Source organism: Trachurus trachurus (assembly GCF_905171665.1).
Source record: "Trachurus trachurus genome assembly, chromosome: 18".
NCBI classification, from domain to species: Eukaryota; Metazoa; Chordata; class Actinopteri; order Carangiformes; family Carangidae; genus Trachurus; species Trachurus trachurus.
The window spans coordinates 17,224,011-17,249,165 of NC_139909.1; the positions used below are offsets into that span (position 1 = coordinate 17,224,011).

The window sequence follows — 25,155 nt, forward strand, 5'->3', positions numbered from 1 at the left end:
CTGTATTCCTTAAAATACAAGCATTTTGTTTGGATAATTCCCTGTAATGGCCTTACAAAAACAATCACAGACTATTTCATATTTAGGCTATAACTACTTGCCCAAAAAAGTCAGATCTGCAGCATCATGTGTTACCGATGTGGACCAACTACAATATGCCAATCAGCATTTATAACTCTGCTGCTCCTTAAACAAAAGTATACAATCTAACCTGCTATACCATAAATGTAAAAATACCCAGTCACAAGTAAAAACCCTGCATTCAAAACCTCATTTATGTATAAACACAAAAATATAGTGTGCCAAATGAAGCCCACTGAAACAATAAGCACAAGAGACATATGATTGGCAATTAAATTAAAATAGGCTTATAGCTTATTATTACACATTGTAAACACTGACTTTTCACTTTTTGGAGATTTCTTTTTCTTTCTTTTTTTCTTCTTCTTTACAAATTAAGTGACCACATAAAAAGACAGATGATTAACTTAAAAAGTAGGCTATAATATTTCCTTGTATTTATATAAAGCAGGAGTGCCATTAAACTGAGCTTGAATAGTTCAGTAAAATCTTTTCTTTTTTTGTTGATGAAAAAATAGAAATATCACATATTTAAATGTGTCAAAAATGTGATTTTATGGGGTGTCATATAATATAATATAATATAATATAATATAATATAATATAATATAATATAATATAATATATATAGCTCAGTGGAAATCAGCAGGAGCCCCATATGCAGAGGTTCGAATCCCGAGTCTGGTGGCCCTTTGCTGCATACATTCCTTCTCTCTCGTATTATCTCACGCAAAATCATATATTTTTGTAATTAATAATAATTATTATTATGAAATTATTATTATTATTTATTTATTTTATTTTTTTGAAACAATATAGCTACTAGATAATATCTAGGTATATCATCATGAGCAGCCAGGAGCAGGAAGCCCGGAACCTTTAAGCAGCGGGTCCTTGTTTCCGGTGCACGCTCACCAACCGTTGCTAGGTAACCTCTGCAGAGAGGAGCCGCAGCAGCAGGAGGAGGAGGAGGAGGAGGAGCAGGTGGCTGCTGCTGCTGCACCGCCGGATGTTGCTACAAGCTCCCAGTGAGTGACACTGTGCAGGTTTCAGACGCCCAAACTGTCGGAGCTGCGAGGAGGAGAGGATGGACGAGGGCACCGACTTATCTCTGACCATCGCTCAGATCGTGCAGCGGCTGAAGGGAAGTCACCTACACTCCCAGATAGAGAGACAAGCCAAAGTGAGTGGGTTTGCATGATGTGGCTAACGAGCTAGCCTGCTGCTGTCAATCACAGAGTGTCGGTATTATTATTATCAGCTGCTTTTGTGCTTCCCCTCCGCTTCACCTTTACGCAAAAAAAAAAAAAACCCACAACGTTTTCACAGTGAAATATCCAACTGTGCTTTGTCTTCTTCTCAAATGTGTCTTTTAGGAGTGTTTACATCAACCTGAGATAAAACTGGAGTCTCTCAAAGAGGATGTACGCAGTTTTCTCAAAACATCAGGTGGGTCATATCTGCAGAAAATAATAATAATGCACCTGATGTTTCTGTTTTCATTGTGTGGTTGTAAAATGTGTTTTTATTCATTGTTTTACAGGCTGGGAGAAGAAGCTGCAGAATGCAGTGTACAGAGAGCTGCATGTGTAAGCAACATCCAGTCTAACACACACACACACACACACACACACACACATTAAAGGGATAGTTCCGTTTTTTTTAAGTGGGGTTGTATGGTACAAATGGCCACTAAGTATAATATCTGCAGTAGAAAGGTCTCTGCCCCCCCCCTTCAGAAACACTGGTGCATCATGCTGCACCGAGACACAGGCAGTACACTGTTGTGAATGGGGGACAATGAATCAGCGTGTTTTTGCCACCTACGAGAAGTCCCGTCTCAAAATAATACACCAGTTCAAGAGTACGATATAAAGTAAAAATTTACAGCTGGTCGGAAAAAAGCTGTTTATCTGGAACTAACCAACTCACTCAGTATTCCTCCGTGCAGGTAGGCCTCGCGGCACGCTGGATCCATTCACCTTTCAGCTGCTTGGTGTCATAACTGCGGTTGCTATTCTGGAGGATAGTTCAACTTTTCTAAATATTTAGAAGATGGTCTGTGTGTGTTGTTGTCCAGGATGCACAAACAGAAATGTATAACGGTCCCCTTACAGCTTTCACCGTATTCCTCTTCCTGATATTTTGTGATACTCTCCTCACCGGTTAGTCAGACCCAAACAGCTGATTGGTCCAGCGAAGCCCAACTGCATGGAGGAATACTGAGTGAGTTGGTTCCAGGTAAACTAACTTTTTTCCGACCAGCTGATGCGTTGTAAATTTTTACTTTAGATCGTACTCTCGAACTGGTGTATTATTTTGAGACGGGACTTCTCGTAGGTGGCAAAAATACGCTGATTAATCGTCCCCCATTAACAACAGTGTACTGCCTGTGTCACAGTGCAGCACGATGCGCCGGTGTTTATCAATGGGGGGAGCAGAGGCCTTTCTACTGCAGATATTATACTTAGTGGCCATTTGTACCATACAACCCCACTTCAAAAAACTGAACTATCCCTTTAATACACACAGTGTGGCATCTGTTTAATTGCAATTCAGTTATTATGCTGGTGGTTTGCAGTGGACCGTATCACATTAGTAAATACAAATAAATGATGCATGAAATTCCCAATATTTGGTTATTGTACACTGGCAGCACGAGCATGTCAGGAAACAATTGGTCCACTTATTATGAAGCATGGAAACACCCGCCGGGCTCGTTAGTCTGTTAGATGCAGAGGAAGAATCTGTCTGTTTTGGCTTTTGACCAAATGTTGATCACATTAATGATAAGCACACACATACACACACACTTCCTCTTTCCTCATTTTGACGAAGCTTCCCCTCCCCTGGGTTGATATGTCTAACGCCTTTAAGTGGCTCCAAATCATTTATGTACACACACAGTATACTGTATATTTGTGTGTGAACACAAAGAAGAGAACGTGTGAAGACTGTGATTTCTGTCTTCCCACAGAGCTGACACATTTCTACTTACCAGCTCCTTGGCAAGCAACATACAAAGTAAATTAAAAAGCATATGCACCCACATAGTATGTTTATATACTCATATCAAAAGCTAGGATGAGAGAAATCATGTGTGTGATCGTGAAGATTGTTTACGAAAAAAAGAAAAACACTGGAATTGAGCTTATTTTAACATAATAGTTGACTCTACACCATAAAAATAATAATGTGCCCTTTTAGTTTGTATCTTTATTAGAGTCAAATAACTGTAAAACTCTTCGGCTGTGGTCTCTTACCTTCAAGGGTAACATACCCTCGTTTCTCTCCGTCTCTCTGGAGGCTCAGGCTGAGACGTCGGATGCTTAATGCTTTGCTGTTGAAGGACGACATAAAACACTGACTAATGCCTCGTTTTTGCCATTAGTCAGCCCTATGTGCTCTTATACGTGTTTAGATTAGGTCGGACGTTGTTTAACGCACTGAGACCTTGAGTCATTCAATATGCCCTGAGCATGCTCGGCATTGAAAAGACACGAGACGCATCTGGTGGAGACGTGTTCTGACTCATATGTTCAGGGCACTAATGGTAAAATTACGAATCCGAACAATTCCTTTTGCTCTTGTTTCAACGCTGCACTTGACCTTGACATATTGAAATAGGAAATTGTTTACGCCCTCGCTGGCTTCAAACTCTTAAATCTGTCGCTCTTTTTGGCAAAAACACAGTGGCATTTTTCTGTATTTACTTTATCATCCCTTCTTTTTCCCGTATACTGTACCGCTCCTCACCCCCCCCTCCCCTTGCTCTTATATTTGCTTATTCTAGCCAGCTGCCCCCGGGCCATCCTGCGGCTCCTCCCGAGCATCTCAAAGAGCCGCTGGCCTACATGCGCAAGGCACAGGTCAGTCTGTCTCCTCTTATCTCCGTCACTCCTCACTTGTTCTTCTTCTACCTCCCTTACTCGTGTCTTTTTTGGCTTCTGAATTCAGTGACGTTACCTGCGTCTTCTTTTAAAAAATTGTTTATATATATATATATGTGTGTGTTTGTGTGGTTTCTTTGGCAGGCCAACTGGGAGAAGCGTGTCCTCAAAAGTCTGAACAGCATGAGCACAGAGCTGGGAGTGCCGCTGGCCCGCATGGTAGCTGTCAATCAAGTAGCATAATTGGTCTTAATTCCGGTTTTATGGTAACATCATTTTAGTTCTCAACCGGCCCTCCAAAAATAACATTTTTGTCATATAGTGTCATTGTTTTCACGCCATGTTTTGGACAGTGCATCTTCAGCCTGTGTCACTTTCATCCTGAGGTTAAGTTTGACAGGAGCCAAGAGCTAGTTAAGCTGAGAGCCCTTCTAGCTTTTAGACGGATCATAAACAGGCAGGGCTGTTTGAAATCTCTTCATCAGTGTTATTATTATATGAGTCTTTGCACACATGATTGTATTTATGATCACAGAGGCATATTTTCAACATGTTTTGTGTGTGTGTGTGTGTGTGTGTGTGTGTGTTGTTGTTGAAATCCGTTCCTTCCTCTCTCCACAGAGGCCTGCAGTGGAGCAGAAGGAGCTCACCAACAAATGGAACGAGATGGGCACGGATGAACCAGGTCTGGAGACGGACGATATCCAGGAGTGTTTTTTTTTTGCCCCCCCCCTGTGCATTCTGCCTGTTATGAAAGATTAGTGTTGATGCATGTGTGTGTAAACTGCAGCGTCGCACAGGCACCAGTCTGGCTGATCTCTAAATGAGATCAACCACTTCGGTTCACCCTTAGCCTGTATTTATCCAAACAGGTTTCCACTTGTTGCTTTCTCTTATTTCATCTTCGCTGTCTTACATTAGAAAGTCATATCACACCTGTAGCAGCACTTGCCTGGACACGCTGATAAATTTCAGATGACTAGACGCTAAACTATTCTAGCTGAGAATTTGAATGTTTCTCTCTCTCTATAATTAAAGTATATTTAAAGCAGAGTGTATATGCACTATATTAAAAACTTTTCCACAGCCGTCGGCTCTCAGCGAACCGACCATTTTGCACTTGAAGCCAGCTCATGCGCAGAGAACGCGGTAATCACGGTGTCCTAACAATGCTATCACAGCGCGGCGGTGTATAATAACATTTAGGGCTGTGTTTTGTCCCCTGGCTGTAAACACTTTGGGCTGTGAATATAGAAGCTGTCCAGACTCCTTGGATGGAGCTCGCGATAACGAGCAGGACCCCGTCCTTCCCGTCCACAACCTCACCGTGCCCTCGCTCTCGGGTCGACACGGTGCTTAAATTTACTGCCGTGCGACGCAGACGGCAGATGGAAGTCCCACTTAAAGCCGGCTGAAAGCTCCGCAGCTGTCCTCGCACTATTTCCTTTTGACTTGCAACTGTCACGAACGCATACAGAAATATAGTTGATAAAATGAACTTCATGGCTGGATACATTTGTGTAGTCTAGATTTTACAGTTCTTAAATTACATATGTAAACACGTTAGTACATTTTGTGAAGTGTCCTTCACAAGTGCAGCTATCAACTGATGTTTTATTCAGATGCATTCAAGTGTTTGTATCTCTGTGCAGATTTAAGCCACTTCAGGCCCGTCTACGCCCCCAAAGACTTCCTGGAGGTAAGCAGCACCATCTTCTCTGCTCAGGACATCCAGCACTGTTTGTTTTATTTGTGTGTTAAAGGGACAGTTCAACATTTTGGCAAAGTTGCCTATTGCTATAATCCCTATAGTCATAGCAGTAGGTTCATTACCTTTAATTATCGGTGCATGTTGTTTTGAGATCAGCGGGGCAGAGACGTGAGCTGCTCAGTGAACACAATGGAGGTGAACGGTACAGGTCCCCTGTCCCTCATCAAACTCATCAAATACACAATCCAACAACTCCAAAACACTCTGGTGGACAAGTTGTGACCTGCACATTCACCACGCTATGAAATACTAATATAACATTACAAGACAGAGTTGTTTTGGAGGCAAATGCAGCCGGAACTACATTCCAGACACGGCTGCTGGGCGGAGTGATTCCCAAAGAGCAAGTCGTTTTTAGAGTATTTGCTTCTTGTGTCTTAATGTTCCATAATTATACATGATTATTTCATAGCGTGGTGAATGTGTAGGTCACAACTTGTCCACAAGAGCGTTTTGGAGTTGTTGGATTGTGTATTTGATGAGTTTGATGAGGGACAGGGGACCTGTACCATTCACCTCCATTGTGTTCGCTGAGCAGCTCACGTCTCTGCCCCGCTGATCTCAAAACATCATGCACCGATAATCAATGGTAATGAACCTACTGCTATGACTATAGGGATTACGGCAATAGGAGAATTTGCCAAAATGTTAAACTGTGCCTTTAAAGAGGAGACAAGAACATCATGGACTACATTAATGCTTTCTGCAGGTCTTGATCAGTTTGCGGAACCCGAACCACGACAGCAGCGAGGACGTGAGCACCAGGAGCCACTGGGGTCTCATCCAGGTTCCCCTCAACGTCCGGGACATCCCACAGCTGGTAGGGACCCTGTGGATATCTGGTTCACTTTGTATTGCTTTTTCATACGTGTCTCTATCTGCAGATGTTTTGTCCATTAGGGACCTCGTCGTGAGTTCAATGCACATAACAGTATATCCCTTTACGTTGCTCCAGGAAATGAATGTGGATTTGAAACTTGCATATTGTGTGCTTTTTGTGTGTGTGTGTGTTGTTGTTGAACTCACAGAGACAGGCCTACTCAGAGCTGAATCTGACCACAGGGCAGCTGGGGATTGATGACCATGCACTCATACATCCAGGTATTCACAAAACGTCCAAATGCATTTCGTCATCCGTCACAGTATTTTTAAAGGAATAGGAACTAGCCTACATGTTGAACCATTCCTTTAAAGGGACAACGAGGAGTTTTGGAAAGCGAAGTGTTTTCACACTTCATTTCCCATGAGCCTCAGCACGTCCGGTGAAATTCTTGGACCGGTGCAAGACGGACGAAAGCGAAAACATTTGCCAAGAATGTTTTCATTAATCAAGAATGAAAGTCGGAGGTTCAAAGACAATCAGATACCGTCGTAGTTCTGACCATAAATGGCGATTCGGCGGCGATGGCGTTATTCCCATGACCCGTCGGGCAGCGTCCGCGAAACCAAAAGTAGGAAATGCTTGGCGAGCTGACCACTAATAATAATAAAGACATAACGATATATTTATCGAAAATGGACCCATTCACAAGTGTGGGTAACAGATCCATCCACATTAATATGAGACTCTTCTATAACCAAATACAAACTCCTTGTTGTCCCTTTAATACCGGTAAGCCAGATATTTAAAGGACCAGCGTGTAGGATTTATCTATAATCTAAAGGCAGAAATAAGTATGTTTTCATTAGTGCACAATCAACTAAAACTAAGACTTATTCAGTTATCATTAGCTCGGAGTTACATCTGCACAGGATAGCAGCTCAGAATGAACAAATCAAGCAATTTTTTTTGTTTTAAATGTAAAGGGAATGTGTCATCTGTAACTTCATGCCTTTTGGAGATCATTTCATCTTTTTGACCAGGGGTGCCCAAACTTTTACATGATGCCACTGTAGTTCAGTTTTAATATTTTGCTTGGTTATGAAAGAGACGTTCACAGAACTACCGCTGCAAACTGTACAAAGATGGACCTCGCTAACCTGGTACATAGAAAATTGACCCCAAAGCAGTCACATTAATGCACATTTATTCAACATTACCCACTCCAGAAGTACACAGTGCAACTCTTGAAGTACAGCCATGGGTGCTATTCCAAGTACTGCAATCAATGTGTACATTTCAGCTATGAATGGACACAACAAAAGCTCACGCTGTTCTGTGATCTCATCGCACAAGACTAAGATACAGGAAATGGCTTGCGTTTAAAGATCAATCTGAGCATTTTATGAATGGATATTGGATCTTTCAAATCAAGATCAGTATGAATCAGAAAGTCATGTTTTTATAAACCCAGCCCGTGTTTAGTGGGTCTAGATGCCACTAAATCCTTCACACTGGTTCTTTAATTGTTCCTGTGTATCGTCACAATCACATGCCGCATGCTGGACATTGCGTCATAGCTTTGTACAAAAATTTACTGCTGCGCTGCTGGTTTGGACAGTAGTTAGCTTAAGTGGCCTCTGAAGCTTTTAGGGCACTTTATTCCATTAAATATATAGAGCATGTGACTGGTAATACTGTAACATAGAACAGTCACTGCTTACACCAACCATCCAGCTGCCTTTTGTTATTAAACCTAAACACATTTCTTCTGCAATCAAACACTAAATATGACTGAAATAAATGTGTTTACCTAATGAGCACTGGATTTTAATAGTGTATAAACCACACTGGGCTCATACACTTATACATATCAGCATGCACTGCTTTTCCTGTGCCACGTGGACGTCTGGGGTTTCTCAAAACAATATCTCTGTTAAGTTCAGATATTGACATTGTTACTGTCTCTGTGTGTGTTTGGGCTTTAAATAGAGCCACATCTGCCATCTCTGTGTTTGTAAATCAGGGAGATAACATTAGACTGAAATACTGAACCGCCACCATCCGTCAGAGCATTACTGATGAATCAGCTTTGTTCTGTCTTTTGTTTTCTCTCTCTGACCTGGCACAGACCTGTTCGAGAACGAGTACGTTCAAGTCGGGAAGAAAGGTGAGTGTTTGGTTTCAAATAGTTTACTTTATGTTTTCTGTTGGATTCACCCCTCATTTGAAGTATTTACATGAGTGACCAGAGGCAACAAAGACGACAAAGAACACATTATTACATTATCATTATTAATCACTAATCGCTGTTATTACTGCCTGAGTCTGTATTTGCCCCCGTACATCACTGTCAACCATGAGAATAAACTTTATATAGCACAATCCATGTAAATTGCAAATTGCAAGTGCTCAATATAATAACAAATGAAAAACACACTGGAAAAAAAAGTAGAAAACAAGAAAAACGTAAGTAGAGGAAGCTCAGGCTCCAGTTTCAATCCTGAGTCTCTGCCTTTGAACTTGATTTAGACCATTAGGGATCTTTATCTGGAGAGCAGTCTCAAAACATATCTATTCATATCAACAGTAAGAATAAAACTTTGTGCTAGTATGAAAAGTGAAAAAGCGTAGAGGTGTAATAAAGGAAAAGAATCATAGAGTATAAATCAAGCATGAAATAAGCCACTCAGTATAGTTCTAAATATTTGTTTGACTCGATCGTCGATCTCCAAATATGCCATGAAAACACCTAACGTCAGCTCCACTGTTCCCCCTGTCAGGTGCTTTAGCCTTTAACTCATTGCTCTGCTATGAACGCGGTGTAAACAGCCATCTCATTATGGACGCCAATCGGACGTCAAATCGACAAGAGCCTGAAAAACACGGGCTGTATTTTATATACACAGCTACACGGTTCCCCGTCCACCACTTTACCCTCGGCCGGCTGCGCGCTGGCTCTCAAACGCTGCGCCGCGTCCCAGGCCAAGTGTTAAGTGCACTCAAATAGGAAATTTAAGAGGCAAGGAGTGTGTTCGTTTATGTTATGACTGGCCAGCACCTTCAGTCAAGGGCTGTTTGTTTTTGGCTACTGTCGCAACACAGATTTAGGGTAGAGGGGGAGATGTTTGTTTCCAGTATGTGCCACAAGTGTTTTTTTTCTCTCTTTCTGAAAAGTTATGTAATAATGACCAATATGGGAATGTCTATGTTATGTTTTTACTCATTCGCATAAGTGAGATCGTTAACCATCGTTTCTGTCCGAGCAAGGCCGTATTTGACCGTCCGGTGCATCCAGATTAATATGTGACATGAATTTTAGTTCAGCTTCAAGACGCTCCATTTCTCTCCTGATTGATCTTGTCCACGTTCCCTCGTAGAAAACAAACCTTGTAACAGTTTCAGAGTTGACCTCCCCGCCTGCTGTCGTGCAGGTGCTCCTGTTCCCAGCTGACTCAGTCGGCCCTGTACCATTTTGTGTGACTTGTCTGGTGTTTGTACATATTATGTCACTCTGCTGGGAAGTCGGGAGGTTTTTCTACTGATCCTTGGCGATCAGTTTTCAGATTGGTCAGACTTGGTGTCCAGTCAAATGTCAGGATTTACATAGTTTCACACTTTTTTTTTAGGATCATGTTTATTGATTTTCAAGAGAAAAATAAAAGAGGGAGAGAAAAAATAACAGATAACAAAGATCACATAACATACAGAACACATCACACCTTGGATTACAGCAATATTTCATGGTCATAGTTACGATGGATGTTTATAAACAAAAACATCTAAGAGCAGAAAAAATTAATGAATTAGATAGACACATACAGAATCACATACGCATTTGCACTGTAAACCTTTATACAATAGCCAATGTCTACAAGCTCTCATTTTTAAGGTAATAGGCTTTATGCACAGCTCTACTACTTCCTGAATTAAGCGAGCTCCTTTATTTCCTGTCTTTCATTATTGGACCGACTGATTAATCCAGGTGTGTCTGACCATTGTTGGCAGGTCAGACACACCTGGATTAATTAGAAGAAAGGACATAGTTTCACACTTTAAATGGGATTATGGTAAATGAGTCTTAAAGTCAGTGAACTGTTTTGGGGTTAATAAGCTAGGCAGCAAAATTGACCCAATGTTTGCTAACAACAGATGCATAACTATAGTATGTGTGGTGTTTTATTGCACATGAACTTTACTTCTTCTATGTGAGAAGAAAGGGAAAATGCGGAAAACTGGACCTGACTGATGATTATTTTTCATGATCAGAATATTCTGTTGAACATTTAGAGATAATGTCCTGAAGTACAAGTACAGTACAATATTAATGATACAAACACTTCTGAAAATGCCTTCACTTAAACTTAATATCTTGTTTGTTTAATGACATCAACACAAGAAACTGAGTATAAAAATGGTCATAATTTGTGATTGTGACACGGGGGTGGTGTGTGTGAGCTGGAGTGTTTCTTGGCAGCGAGCAGCGACTTCCTGGAGTCTTGTCATCGCTGTGAGCTTTGCCAGGCAAACCCAGTGGAGACTCCAGGAAGTCGCCGCTGCTGGCAAAGACTTTCTCCAGCGGACAGTGTTACTTCTGGACTGAGCCAGACAAGCTGTTCCCCCTCACTTTATGCTATGCTAAACTAAGCTACGATATCTATCTCCTGGCTAACTCCCAGCTTCATATGTGATGGACAAACATTGATCCTCTCATCTAACGAGACAGTGAATAATCCTCCCTCTCTTTCTTGTGTCTCCGTCTCTTCAGTGGTGATGGATCAGGACAGTGCAGGAGCGCAGCAGTACAGCAGGCAGGGCTGCCCCACCGGACTGAGGGCCGACCTCTGGGCCCTCATCCTCAACTCCACCAACCAGCCCCCGGTGTGTACACACACACACAGACACACAAACACATCACTGAATCACACCGCACGCAGCTGCAGTGATTCCCAAAGTTTACTACCACGGTCGGTATACACTCAGGTTTTCAGCTGCCGGACTTGTTTTTACTGTTTAAGGTGAACACAAACACAGAACTCACTTGATTTGATTGATATGATTTGACTTGACTTGATTTTATTTAGGGACAATGTGCACTTCATTTATTCATTTAAAGAAAAAAAAAAAGGATGGCTGCACCGGATTTAGCAAAGAGCTAATTTTCATCTATAGTCATAAAAAAAAAACATAAAATATACATAATGTTTTGTACATTCCCACACTCATCACATAACATACAGTATATGTATTTTAAAAAGAACTTTTTTTTTTTAATTTTTTTTTAATTTAAAAGGGACAATATACATTAATGAACATCAGTACGGGTGTAAATGCGTCGGAGTTAGCAGCCTGCTAATTTGCATCCGCAGTCCACATCATATAAACATTCATACATATACATAAAGTGCATGTCAGCATGAGTTCTATAAAGTGCCGGGTATAAAGTGCCAGTTTTTAAAGTGCAAGTGCTAATTACATGTGCAAATAGCATCAAAATTGCACTGAAGAATAGTATAGTAATTAAAATCTGTATGAAAGTTAAAATGTGACACAAATTATACAGAGTGCCTGTGTAATATATGTCTATCTACTGTATCTAAACTTCAACAAACAACATCAATTAACAAAAATAAAAATCAAAAAGACCAAAAAAAAAAAGAATCAAACAAGAGGATACGACAAGACAGAGTATAAAACCGGTTAAAGATGACAAGTACAGGACTAGAATCATACACAAAAGGACAAAAATCACAGACTTGACACTTGGTATCGTGACATTACCGCTGCACAGCGGAGGCCTACATATGGATCCCCAGCTGACCTACATGTCCTACATAATCTGCACATTAGACACCGCTGCTGTTTATCTCAGCTCGCAGCTCGCGGCTTGTGCCATGTGTACAGTCTCTTAGATAATCAAACGCCGGCGATTTAGCACAGTTAGCCCAAACACAGCGGCCTGTGCGGCCTGTGTGGCAGAGCGCTGTGTAAACGCTGGAGTCCAGAGTCTCCCCCCGTCGAGGCCAAGTCGATAAAACAATACTCGCGACGGGGGAGATTGATTTGGAAAGGGGAGAGTTACGGGGACCTGACGGAGGCCTGGAGAGTCTCAGCGAGGACTCTGGGCGACACGAGGGCAAACACATTAACCAGTCAGTGTTAGCTCGTCACATTATTTACATTGTCTTGCCTTTTTATTGTGGATTTTAAAGTTTTAAAACCACTGCAGTGAAAACATTAGTGCTTTTGTAGGCTTAAAAATAGAGATTTAATTATTCCCCTCTAGTCTATTACATCTGCAGCTACAGAAATTGTGTAATATGTTGAGAAAAATGTTATCAGTTGATTTTATTCATCCAGGGTGAAACTGCTGTGAACTGGGTTTTCACTTAACAGCAGCAAGACGTTCTGTATAATAAACGTTAAACACTTGAGCAGGACTCATTTGAACTCCCCCTCCGATGACTTTGTCCATATAACCGCAGCGGTCTCGGTGTCCTGTCTCAGCTGTCACGGTAACGTCTCTGTTTCTGTTCCCTTCGACACTTCCGCAGCACCGGTCGCTGCCAAGCTGCCTCACAGCTGCCACAGAGGACGTTTTTACTGCTCCGTCCACCTCTTGTCGCCTGCTCCGTGCTTCATTTATGACAAACTGTCCAGAACCGGAGACGCGCTTGAGTTTAACCATGTGGTTCGGAAACGCGACACCCGTCCTTTAGGCTCGGTTTAATCCTGCTGTCGTCACTGTCAGGGAGAATACATAATGTTGATTTAAAAGTGATTTAAAGAGGGTGATGGATTTCTAGATAAAACATTCAATCATTTACTATTCAATTATTATAAAGTATTATGAAATTACTTTTATGAACCCTACACGCTGCATCGACTAGTTGAATATGATCTTTATCTTACTGTGCACATTAAACATGTCGGATCTTTGCCTTTACAGGACGTGATGCATTATGAGCAGCTAAAGGCTGGAGTCATTCAACATTACCTGCTGGTGGACAACCTCATCTACAAGGTACTGGTCATGTCTGCGTGACTGCACAGGTTTAAGGTGAAACCCTTAAACCTGAATATTCACCAAAAAAACATTTGACACCAAAACCTGTCGGTGCATGTTTAAAGTTGTTTTCTGTCCTGTTCATCACCAGGATGTGAAGCTCACAGCCAGTAATGACGACTACTACTTTGTGTTTGAAGACTTCCTCTACCAGGTGAGCTCTCTTTCTTTCCCAGTTCAACTTTCCAGCTGCTGAAAACTTGGTTTCACGTATTACTTTGTAATATTTTTCAGATTTATGAGGAAAAATTTCTTTAACTTAAACTCAAAAACTCATAGTTTTCATTGGTTGATGGGGGTTTTATTGACTTAAGCCATTATAAGCAACCCGTTCCAAACTTAAATCACATTTAGGAAAAAGTAAATCCATGCTATGACAAACCAATGAAGACATATATACAATACAGAACTCACTAAGAATAAGTTTGACTGACTGTAGCTTCAGCAAGAAATTGTGTGTTTTACGTTGGAGTGAAGCAGCGACAACTGAAAACTAACAGACAAAAAGATATTTTATAAAAGCTTTTTATCGTATGTATTGGACATAAGCATTGCACCATAGTTAAAAAAACAAACTTGAAAGTCTTTTTGTGCATATTAACATGATTATTGCCTGCTGTAATTAGTATAAATGATCATAAATGTCCTCCGCTAACGTTCAAAATAGAGCCATTATCAGCGCTGCGTCTCCTTCAGTCCACTAGATAAGAGCTTAATCATCAATAATGACTTGTTTGTCCGCCCCAAACATTTCAACTTGTGTCAGTTCCCTGTCACATAAGGAACAGTTTATTATACCAGAACATTCCTACTTTATCTACAGGTATGTTTTTCAGCCCGGACGGATACGACTTGTTATTATTAGCTGCTCTGGTCGACGCTGCTCTGTTTGCATGCGGCACTCAGCCGATAAACACATATATATATATCCTTGGCAACCGGTTTATTCAGCAGCTTTGAGCAAGTGCATGCTCCTCGGCGGCTGACCTATGTATGAGCACACAGGTGTCGGAAGGACAAAGCTGCGGTTATCCCTGTCAATATTGACCGGAGATAAACTCGCTAGGCAGTGAAACAATCTGCTAATTGTGGAAGGAGGAGTGCGGATTCACACACGCAGGGCGTTTTAGGATTTGAAGAAGTTAAATGAGCAGGTGGAAAGAAGTAGAGGAAGTTCTTGATGTGCAAGTTTGCCAGATGTCACAAAAATATGAGATGTTTCAGGAGAGAAAATACATACTAATGATATTTGGAGATGAATAAATGTATTTAGCTCTGTCCTAAAACCGAATGTCCCCCAGTATACAATCCATCCAAACAGACAAAAACACTTCAAGTACGACAGCGGGACCGGACCACCCAGGTTCTGTAACCGCCGAAGCAGTGGTCAAGGTCAGACAAGAGGCAGCCGAGACACACGCTGTATAGTTCCTCATTTGCCAGGGCTTTTTTTTTTCCTATTCTTCCATTAACGAGGCTTTATGAATCGCTGCCCCGTCAGACAGATGATCCCCCTCCTCCAAAAGTAATTCATCTTAAGTGGTGGCTGGAAATGAAATCTGTTCCCAAAATGACACAGAAATTGGTAGTGTAATGGAAAGAGCTCCCACTTATGCGGTCGTTTTTGCGAAACAAGTAGTCCCATTTGACGGTTGCTTGGCCGCCGTCTGCCTCGGTACATCCTGAAACGCCGGATCCAGGTGTGCTGCTTTAATGACATTCTTACCCAAGAGGCCGTCATCTCGAAAATATACAAGCGTATTAACTGCAGTCGCTCCTGTCCCCTGTCATCAGCCAGTGATGATATTACATACCGCACATGTAACCCATCTACAGTGGCAAGAAAAAACAGCGTTCAGCATTTATTTGTTAATTTCATGGTCTAAATTGAACAAACTAATAAAATCTTTGTGTTCTTCTTTTTATGAATTGAAAACATTAGTATGCGAACTCCTCGGCTAAATGGAAGCAACAAATGCTGCTGTCAGGACTTATCAAACCTAGAGTCAAGTCAATGAAACCAGATCGGAGGTTTGAGTTCGAGCCATTCTCACTGATGGAAAACCACTTACGCATTATGGGCTGGCTGCTCATAGGAAACATCTGCTCATGCTGTAGAGAAGATCTTGCAAAATGTTGCAAAGTCACCTTTAGATATTCATTAGTTTAATGGAGATGGTTGAGGAGGTCTTTGGCTACACTCCCTAAAATAAAAGTTGGTGTACAGATAAGGTGACCACAAAGGCAAAAGATGAAACAGCTGGTTAAAGGGATAGTTCAACATTTTGGCAAATTCACCTACTGCCGTAATCCCTATAGTCACAGGACCATGAAATAATCATGTATAATTATGTACATTGCTGTCAAATGTCTTGGTGAAAATGGCTACGCATTTGCCTCGAAAACAACTCTGTCTCGTAATGTTACATAGCGCGGTGAATGTGCAGGTCACAACGTTTTGGAGTTGTTGGATTGTGTATTTGATGAGTTTGATTGTGTTCACGTCTCTGCCCCGCCGATCTCAAAACAATAGGCGAATTTCCCAAAATGTTGAACTGTCCCTTTAACATCTCTGTTCAAAATTATGCTGTAAATCATGGTGCATTGTTGCACGTTTACTCTCCACACCTCCCAGACCTTAATCCAGTAGAGATGCTGTGAAGTGAGCTCTCACACCAGACATCCTGACAACATGTCTCTAACAGTCCACACTTCCTCTTGAACATTGTGAAGATCTGATCTCAGCTGGTCTGAGGTTGTTGCTGCCAAAGGAGCTTGGTCTTATCTGGTTATTGAATATCTAAGACATCTCTTACTTTTTCTACTAGTGTTGTTAATGTTGGTGTCTTAAACACACAGTGTTTGTCTGTATTTGTGATTTGGATAAAGATCAGATCACATTTTGTGTGAAGTTAATGCAGAAAAACAGATTTTTCTTGCAAATGTGTGTTAGATGATGCTTCAAGGTTTTATGCTTCTTGGAACATCTGTTCAATTTGAATCCAGGGTCAGTTCATCTTGTTCAAAATGTGTGTGTGCGACCGTGTGTGCGTGTTTAATCCCAACCCTGTGTGTTCCCAGGTGTTGCTGTGTTTCTCCCGAGACACCGCCGTGTTGGACCACTTCAAATACAACAGTGCCACTCCTCCTAAATCCTACATCCAGGGTGAGATGATGTGCCCTTCACCAAGGACACACACACACACACTTAGACACTGGTAAAAAGCCACAGAGATGGTGCTCAAAGTCTTTGTTTTACAGGGAAAGTGGGAGATGAGGAGTGTGCTGTTGTTTATCCTCCCAACGGTGAGTCTGCATCTTGACATCAACAAAACAACACGACAGTTTTAGTATTTCCTTCTAGCACTGACTTGAAAATCTCATTTTGAACAGGTGTGATCCCTTTCCATGGGTTTTCCATGTATGGTGAGTACGTTTCCCGGGTGGGCTAATGCTTCCAAATAGAGAAATTAGCAGTGTGTGTCAGGGGAGTGTGTGTTTGTCCCACAGTGGCGCCTTTGTGCTTCCTGTACAACGAGCCATCCAAGCTGTACAGTGTATTCAGGGAAATGTACATCCGCTACTTCTTCAGATTACACTCCATCTCCTCCTCTCCCTCGGTAAGACGAGTCTCAAGGTGGAAACTGTTGTGTGTTGTGTGTGTGTGTGTGTGTGTGTGTGTGTGTGTGTGTTGACGTGTGTGTAGTAAAACACGGTTGCACATGTGCTCCTGCAGGGTATAGTGTCTTTGTGCCTGCAGTTTGAGCGGCTGCTTCAGACACACCTGCCTCAGCTGTTCTACCACCTGCGACAGATCGGTGCACAGCCGTGAGTATATCCTGCACACACACACAGACACACACAGACACACACACACACACGGTACCAATGCCAATTCAGGAGAAATTCAGCTACACACATTTACTGTAATACTCAAACCATGCATGACAACTCTGTAATTATAGCTTTCCTTACACCTTCTGACTGACATGTTAATGATCCATTTACATGTAAAAAAGGGAAGTTTCTGTATTTACCATAAAAGGTGCGTTTTCCTCTCTCCTCTGTAATTTTCCCTTTGTTCCTATCAGGAACATTTAGAGAAAATGATATTTTACATTTAGCTGTTGCTTTAAGGCGTATGAGTCACATCCCATCCATGCACAGATGTTTTATTCTTGAGGTTTTGCAGTTTTGTTGCAGACCTATAGTTATGATGTACTGCCATCTTGTGGCGCATCACTGCAATTTTTTTTTTTTTTTTTAACCTTGAATTTGAAAATTTTAGATTGGGTGAGGAGGTTTGTGTTAAGTCTGGATTGTTCTCAGAGAATTATATTTGCTTATGGAAGATCTCAAGCTCTTGTGGCCACCAGGCAAAATAACGATGATGATGTTTTATGTCGTCAGGCTGCGTATTGCCTTTAAGTGGATGGTCCGGGCCTTTTCTGGCTACCTGTCCACTGACCAGCTCCTTCTTCTCTGGGATCGTATCCTGGGCTACGACTCGCTGGAGATAGTTGCAGGTAGCCACACTGATTACACTCATTTTCAATTAACAGTTATTATAACATAACTTATGACACTTGTTGCCTTATTATCGCTTTTTTTCCCCCTCCTTTTCATTCCCATCTCCCACCATTCTCCTCATCTCTTCTTTCTGTTTTTCTTTTCCCATGTGTCATCCTTCTCTCCTCCCCTCTCCTATATCACTTCTTCTCCTCTCTTCTTTCCTTACTCTCACCTCCTCCAGTCCTAGCAGCTGCTGTGTTCGCCTTCCGAGCCGAGAACCTGATGGAAGTGACATCACTGGCTTCAGCTGAGGTATGGTCACTTCACGTTACACCTGTGTGTGTGTGTGAGAGAGAGAGAGAGTATCACTGTGTGTGTGTGTGTGTGTGTGTGTGTGAAACTGTGTCGCCCACATACCCCTGATAGGCTGTAAATAGCCGATGATGACCAGCCAGTACCAGTAACCCAGTGTCCTAAAAAGAACCTGGACGGTATAGACCCTCCACCTCCCCAGCCTCACTCATGAAGCAGCAGTCATGTTGTAAAGTCATCATCATCAGTAAAGATCGGCGGCCATCTTGAGCCGCAGGGACGTGTCAATAGACTTAATCCTGCTTTTCAAATTTGGCAACGACGCAGCTAAACGAGTGGGTCCTGAATCAGCCTCTGCGCTGTCGCTCACGTTACATGATTACAGTAACCAGTAATGTAATTCTTGTGCAATTCGCCTGCACTGTATACCACACCCGCTCCCATACTGTGGCGCGGCGGCTATCATATGACTGAAACTAAGTAAACCACACGATGACTCGCCTCTCTCGCCACCCCCCTCCCTCTTCCCGAGGGTGGTGATGGGGTTAAACTACAATGTGACGCAGATCTGCTGCTCTAAGATCCCGGCCACCGCCACTATTTGCTTGCTCATTTGCCACCTGCCCTCAGGAGGAGGGAGGGAGAGGAGGAGGAGGAGGAGGAGGTATCATAACACACTGCTCCTTATCTTTATATTTAGAACCTCGAGCCCTGCGTTGAAACACTAAACCCTCCTTCTAAACACGATAGGGTCCCTAAATTTAATCTCCCACCGATCCAAAAAGGACAGGGTGGGGAGCGGTGGGACTCTTTAAGCATTGGATTGTCGCTTCCCGAGGATCCTGCATCATCATTATGCGTGTCGTGTCTTTTTTTAAATCCTTGAAGATGTCTGTAGGAAGGGGGTGACGGCGTGCTGTATAGTCACTCTCCTGGGTTTGGGGATTTGAATGACAGGCCTTATTTGTGTTTTGTTTCACGTACACACCGCAGGCTGTCCTCGCCGACCTTTCCACTCTGAAGGTCATGCCACTCATCCAGATCTTTCTATTCGCCACCGCCATCTGAGGGGCCCGCCACGCCACGCGACCATCAAGAGACGCTACCTAGGAGAGGCCACTTCGCTACGCCATAAGAGCAATCATCATCCAATCGGAAGAAACACTGGAGCAACAAAGGCAAAACCCCCTCACACACGAGCATCAAACACCTCACCCAATCAAAACGCCAAAACCTCCCTCTCTTTAGCATGAATGCACCATAGATAGTGAACCCCCCTGTATCATGTTATTAGATATTTACGCGGTATATAAGTATAGCCTACAGACCGGTACGGTTGAGCTAACCTCCATAAGCCATATGCGCCGCAGGAAAGACGATACACACGGCAGCGCTTGGATCAGCTGAGAAGCTCATTAGGAGATGAGTAGCATGCAGCAGTTAATTGTATTGGAAGAGAGAGAGAGAGAACAACAGCAACGTCTCCAAGCTTGGCTAATGAAGTGTTAATTAGCTCTTGCAATTTATTCTCCTCCGCGGCTCCTGCGTGTGTTTTAACACTATTAGATAAAGCTGTTGCTGATGAACCGCTGAACATCAGTCAGCGCCGGCGCGTCGAGAGGAATCGTGTGTGTGTGTGAACTGAATCAAAACTGTGTCTCATCTGATCCGAAGCTGCTGTGTATTAAGCATAACGTATTGTATTTATGAAGGAACTGCATATTACTGCACTATTAAGGGATATTTAGCACCTCCAGTGCCAGTGTTTATTTATTAAATTAATTTTTCATTGTGAACATTTTTCAATTTGAATTATGAATTTACACCCTGAATGTAATGACCTGTTTCATCCCACAAAAAAAAGACACTTTGGTTTAAATGCAATCAAATCTCTTTTTCTTAATTTATAACAGTATGCTTTGCCAATGTCTTTCATCACATCACAACTCATATTAATGTTTATTACGCCCTCATACTGACATCTTTTTAATAAAAAAAAATCATAATTTATCGAATCACTCCCTCGATTTTAATTCTATTAAACCTTAAAATGTTGGACAGCTTTTTTCCCCCTCCCCTCCTTGCTCCACATTTGAATGTTTCTCTCCCGTTTGTGTGACACGGTAAATATTTGGACAGGGCGTGCTGCGCTCTGCGAGGATAACCATAGGCATTTGTGGAGAAGGTGAGGAGGACGGGTAAGTGACAGGTAGCAGCGTTGCATTCAGGGACCTGAGCGTCTGCCCTCTCCTCCTCCTCCTCCTCCTCCTCCTCCTCCTCCTACACGTAGCATCTGCTCTATCCCTCCTTGGTTTTGTTGGCTGCCTTCCTCCCTGCTGCCCCCTCTGCGGGCTAGTATCGAATTATGCTGCTCTTCTCTTTCGCCTCTCGCCGTCTCCCGGGTTCCTGCTACATCTGCCACCTGTTTACTAGCACTCCCACGGCCGACGACTCTTTTCTATCAGCCGTGCGCCTCCTTTGGCCCCACAGAAGCCTGTTCCTCCCTTTGGAGACGGCGGTTACTGTAGCCCTGTGGCCGGCCGGCCGGCTGGCTCACACGGCAGTCCCTCCTGGTGGCTGCTGTGCTGCATTGCAGGCTGATGTGTCCTGTGTCCGTCATCACCGTGAGGCTGGCCATCGCTGAAAGAGTTCTCCCTGAATGCCGTATCATGTACACTGAGCTTATTAAGTGTTTGGACAGCAGCGAGGCCTTGATGTTTCGCGTAGTTGCTCTCATTACTGACGATATGAGGTTACGCTTTTGAACCATATCAAATTAAACAGAGTAATGAGACAGTTCTGTGTTCCCAGAAGTATAGGGACACATCAAAGTAACAGTAGGTTTACCCACGTCGCACTTATAGGATTATGAAAAACATGTGCTAACAAAAACCTGCATTTGCCTGTAGTCTCATCTACACAGTTACATCAGCCACCGACTTACAGTAATGATCCTATACTACTAGTGAAGTATTAAAGGGATAGTTCAACATTTTGGCAGATTTGCCTATTGCCATAATCCCTATAGTCATAGCAGTAGGTTCATTACCTTTAATTATCAGTGCATGTTGTTTTGAGATCGGCGGGGCAGAGACGTGAGCTGCTCAGCGAACACAATGGAGGTGAATGGTACAGGTCCCCTGTCCCTCATCAAACTCATCAAATACACAATCCAACAACTCCAAAATGCTCTCGTGGACAAGTTGTGACCTGCACATTCACCACGCTATGAAATAATCATGTATAATTATGTAACATTACGACACATGAAGCAAATATTCACAACTACTTTTTAAATCACTCTTCCCAGCAGCCGTGTCTGGAAAGTAGTTCCAGCTGCATTTGCTTCGAAAACAACTCTGTCTAATGTTAATGTATTATTTCATAGCGTGGTGAATGTGCAGGTCACAACTTGCCCACGAGAGCGTTTTGGCTCTTTGAAGGCCTGAATCCTGGGCAGGTCACTTCATGTGGAGATCCCTGGGCAGCTGCAGTAAGAGACATGTAAAAGACATGTAAAACTGGAATCTGCAATAAAGACCTGAGCTTGTTCCTGCTCCATCTCTTAAGGCAGATGTGAAAAAGACTGGTGCTGTTTTCACCAAAAGTTCAGTCTAAAAAGCTTTGTAAAAGTAAAACCTGAATGTAAAAGTAGTTAAACTCCATAAATCCTCTGCTTTAACTCTGGATTTTCTACAGATCCACCCACCCGGCCGTCTGAGGTCATCTTTTTTATTTGTCGGGGGCCTTGATATGAAAATGTCATGTTGGTTCAACACAAGGAAGTAAACAGGCCAATATTGAAATGAGCCTGAGCTCACTTTGCATGGGATGGCCCTGACAGTCCCAACCCACAGACTGTGGGGAAACCCTGTCTTTAAAAAGAAACAGTGAAGGTTTATTTTTGATCATGGAAAGAGTGGATTGACAAGAAAGTCCATTTGCTTCTCTCTTATCTCTATTGTCCAAAAAAAAGCATTTACATTTCCTGTTTCCCTGTGCCTATTATTCAAGTGTTTAGTTCATCATATTTAGATTCTATTTTTATATGTAGTTTATGGAAACATTTAACGATTATAATGTCAAACTTAAAATTGTTTTGAAGATGGCTGCTTCTCAACGTACAAAGATTTCCAAAACAAAACATGAATGGATGTGTTATTTAAGTTTACACAACTTAATTTGCTTGCACATCAAAGGACACTGTCCTCTTAAAATGTTTTTTACACTATTTTTTGCCAGTAGTTTAGTGATAAGTTTATTATTATTATTATTATTATTATTATTATTATTATTATTATTATTATTATTATTATAAGTCATAGTAGTAGTATTGGTAATTATTGTTTTCTTAACACTTTTACAGTATAATATAAGAAGCATGAGACATAAAAGGAAGCTATATACTGTACGTTTGTATTATTATCATTATTATAGTTGTTAGTTATGGTGCTAGTATTTGGTGGTGGGGGCAGGTCTGTTGGGCAAAAAATAAAATGACACTGTCTTCTGGAGGCGTGTTATTTCCCGCGCTGAGCATCTTCAAAAAGAGCCCCCCAAAAAAGTGCTGTCTGAAGCAGCCAATCAGACTCTGCCATGTTGGGACAGTGCAGCCAATCAGAGCGCTCAGCCTGGAGGAAAAGCTTTGGATGTGCCCAGAGTGAGTGGGGAAGTGGAGAGAACAATGAAGCGGGTATCATCCTCACGACAGTGGTAAATAAAAAAAAAAGAAAAGAAAAAAAAGGAAAGACCGAAGAAGTTTCTGTGGAGGATTAAAAAAAAAAAGAAAAAAGATTCCACCTCATCCTGCAAAAAAAGGCAGCGAGGTGGAGGTGGTGGGTTATCACGCATGGAACCCGCGGGTAGGAGGGAGGAGACAGCCCTGTTGAATGACTTAAAGAGAGAAAAAAAGAAAAAACAAATCGGCTACCCGCTTCCTCCTCCTCCTCCTCCTCCTCCTCCTCCTCCTGATGTCAAACCATTTTTGCATACCGACTTCCGCCCCAGCTCGGCTTCCCTTTCCCCCCGCTGGTCTGCATCAGCCGGCGGCGAGCAGCTGATGTGACAGGAGGAGGACTCGAGTCGGTACCACGGAGGAGCCGCTGCCACAGAGACACAGAGACAGAGAGAGGGGAAAAAACTTTTACATGGAGAAAGTGGGCGGATGTCGCGTGCGCTACATATTAGCCGCTTAGACGGAAGAAAGGAAGAAGTGTGGAAGAGTGGATGTGTGTGTGTTTATTTGATGCGATGGGATTTGCTACTTTCGTATGAAGAGGCGGACCTAAGGAGACGCTGTGAGTTCAATATGCTGAAGCTGTCCCCGGTGTTTGTGTACTGTACGTGGAAGTACAGGGACGGTCTCCCTCCAACTCCCAGGCCCACGTAAGGATTTTACACGCGCTCGTGACATTATCTGAAGCTCGCGGACACTGCCACGGTAGAAAAAGCTTCTACCTTTATTTTTTGTTTTTATTTTTTCCCATTTTGTGGGCTGTTCTTGTTTTGGACAGGAGGACGAGCAGAGGAGGGGATTCCTCCACACAGGCTGCATGTGCGTTTGCTCCCCTAGCTTTTCCGTATTCACTATTACCATCATTATTATTTTATTGTTACCTAGTGTGTTTTAATTTTAAACGTAGCCTTTAATATTAAATATGGGGGTCTCGCTTGCCGTAGCTCGCGGTAGTCACCCCTCAGGAGCAGCAGCCAGTGAACCCATTAGAGGCTGGTAGTTTTTTTTTTTTTTTTTTTTTTTTTTTAATAAAAGGGACTCTCTCTTCTTTCAGAGTAGTTTGCGTCGCCCTTGACTTCACCATGGACTATTATTTTGTTGGCATTTTTCACGCTCCCGTGAGGTTCAGTGTCAGCAATGACCGCTTCTGTTTTAGCTGTTAGCCGGTAGGTTTGCAAACAAGTCTACTGCGGGATTTTTTTGCCTATTTTTTTTTTAAGTTGGTGCATTTTCCAGGTGTCTCTTTTTCCCCCCCTCGAGACACCACCATTACTGTCACTTCTATATGAAGAATATTTATTTTTTAATATATGTATATCCATTGTCTGGTTTATAGCACCTGATATAGGATATTTATTTCTATAGCCTATACAGTATATTTTTTTAAACCCCGGGATTACCCCCTCTCCCCTCCTCCCCCCTGTGCTTTTAAAAAAAAACCTCCATCCACGCTCCCACTCTCCGGTCCCACGGATACGAAATATTAGATCTTCCGAGCTCATTTCCACCATGAGTTACATCCACAAGGTGGTGAATGTGTTGCTACGTGGACTCGTCATCTATGCGGTACTGGGCTCTCAGTGCACTACTCACTCGAATGATCTACCCGACCACTCGTCTGATGCTGCAAATGTGGCCACCACAGGTAAGTGACAACAACACACACACACACAGACACACACACGCGTAGACACACACTCACGAAACTGTCTCTAATTTATTTACGCATGTACAGTGTTACCCCCCCCCCCCCCCCCTTCTCCTCTTCCTCCCCTCCCCCCTCTTCCTCCTCCTGCTCCCAGTTGGCTTCCACGGGGAAAGCCGAGGAAAGCCCATGCGCAGGGGGAGGGAGGGAGGGAAGAGGGGAGAGGAGAAGGGGGGGGGGCTTTTAATGTGAAGTGATGCATTTGTATGTCGGCAGTCACCTTTTTCTATTCCACCAATACACCTCCACCTCCTCCTCTGGTA

At 42.6% G+C, this 25,155-nt stretch overlaps 2 protein-coding genes across 3 annotated transcripts in view; both read left to right on the top strand.

Moving 5' to 3' along the window:
* Positions 1-1,102: 1,102 nt before the first annotated feature.
* Positions 1,103-20,408, top strand: tbc1d19 (TBC1 domain family, member 19). Its single transcript, XM_083992344.1, has 21 exons — positions 1,103-1,264; positions 1,458-1,530; positions 1,625-1,670; positions 3,875-3,950; positions 4,116-4,190; positions 4,593-4,656; positions 5,624-5,670; positions 6,452-6,562; positions 6,771-6,843; positions 8,694-8,732; positions 11,331-11,443; positions 13,512-13,586; positions 13,720-13,782; positions 16,710-16,794; positions 16,890-16,934; positions 17,022-17,054; positions 17,139-17,248; positions 17,365-17,456; positions 18,039-18,154; positions 18,382-18,452; positions 19,446-20,408. Exons 1-21 carry the CDS (start codon positions 1,169-1,171, stop codon positions 19,518-19,520), a joined length of 1,578 nt encoding a protein of 525 aa, XP_083848470.1. The 5' UTR covers positions 1,103-1,168; the 3' UTR covers positions 19,521-20,408.
* Positions 20,409-24,207: 3,799 nt separating this feature from the next.
* Positions 24,208-25,155, top strand: part of stim2b (stromal interaction molecule 2b) — a 41,154-nt gene continuing 40,206 nt past the window's right edge. For both annotated transcript variants that reach the window (XM_083992995.1, XM_083992996.1), the window contains exon 1: positions 24,208-24,832. In XM_083992995.1, the coding sequence (XP_083849121.1) occupies positions 24,697-24,832 (136 nt within the window). In that variant the 5' untranslated portion in view covers positions 24,208-24,696. The remainder of the gene's footprint in view (positions 24,833-25,155) is intronic.

Excerpts from the sequence above, each read along its gene's own strand:
- tbc1d19 (XM_083992344.1), top strand. The coding sequence starts at position 1,169 with ATGGACGAGGGCACCGACTTATCTCTGACCATCGCTCAGATCGTGCAG. Across the intron at positions 13,587-13,719 it reads TGGACAACCTCATCTACAAG|GATGTGAAGCTCACAGCCAG; the intron begins GTACTGGTCATG and ends GTTCATCACCAG. Across the intron at positions 13,783-16,709 it reads TTGAAGACTTCCTCTACCAG|GTGTTGCTGTGTTTCTCCCG; the intron begins GTGAGCTCTCTT and ends GTGTGTTCCCAG.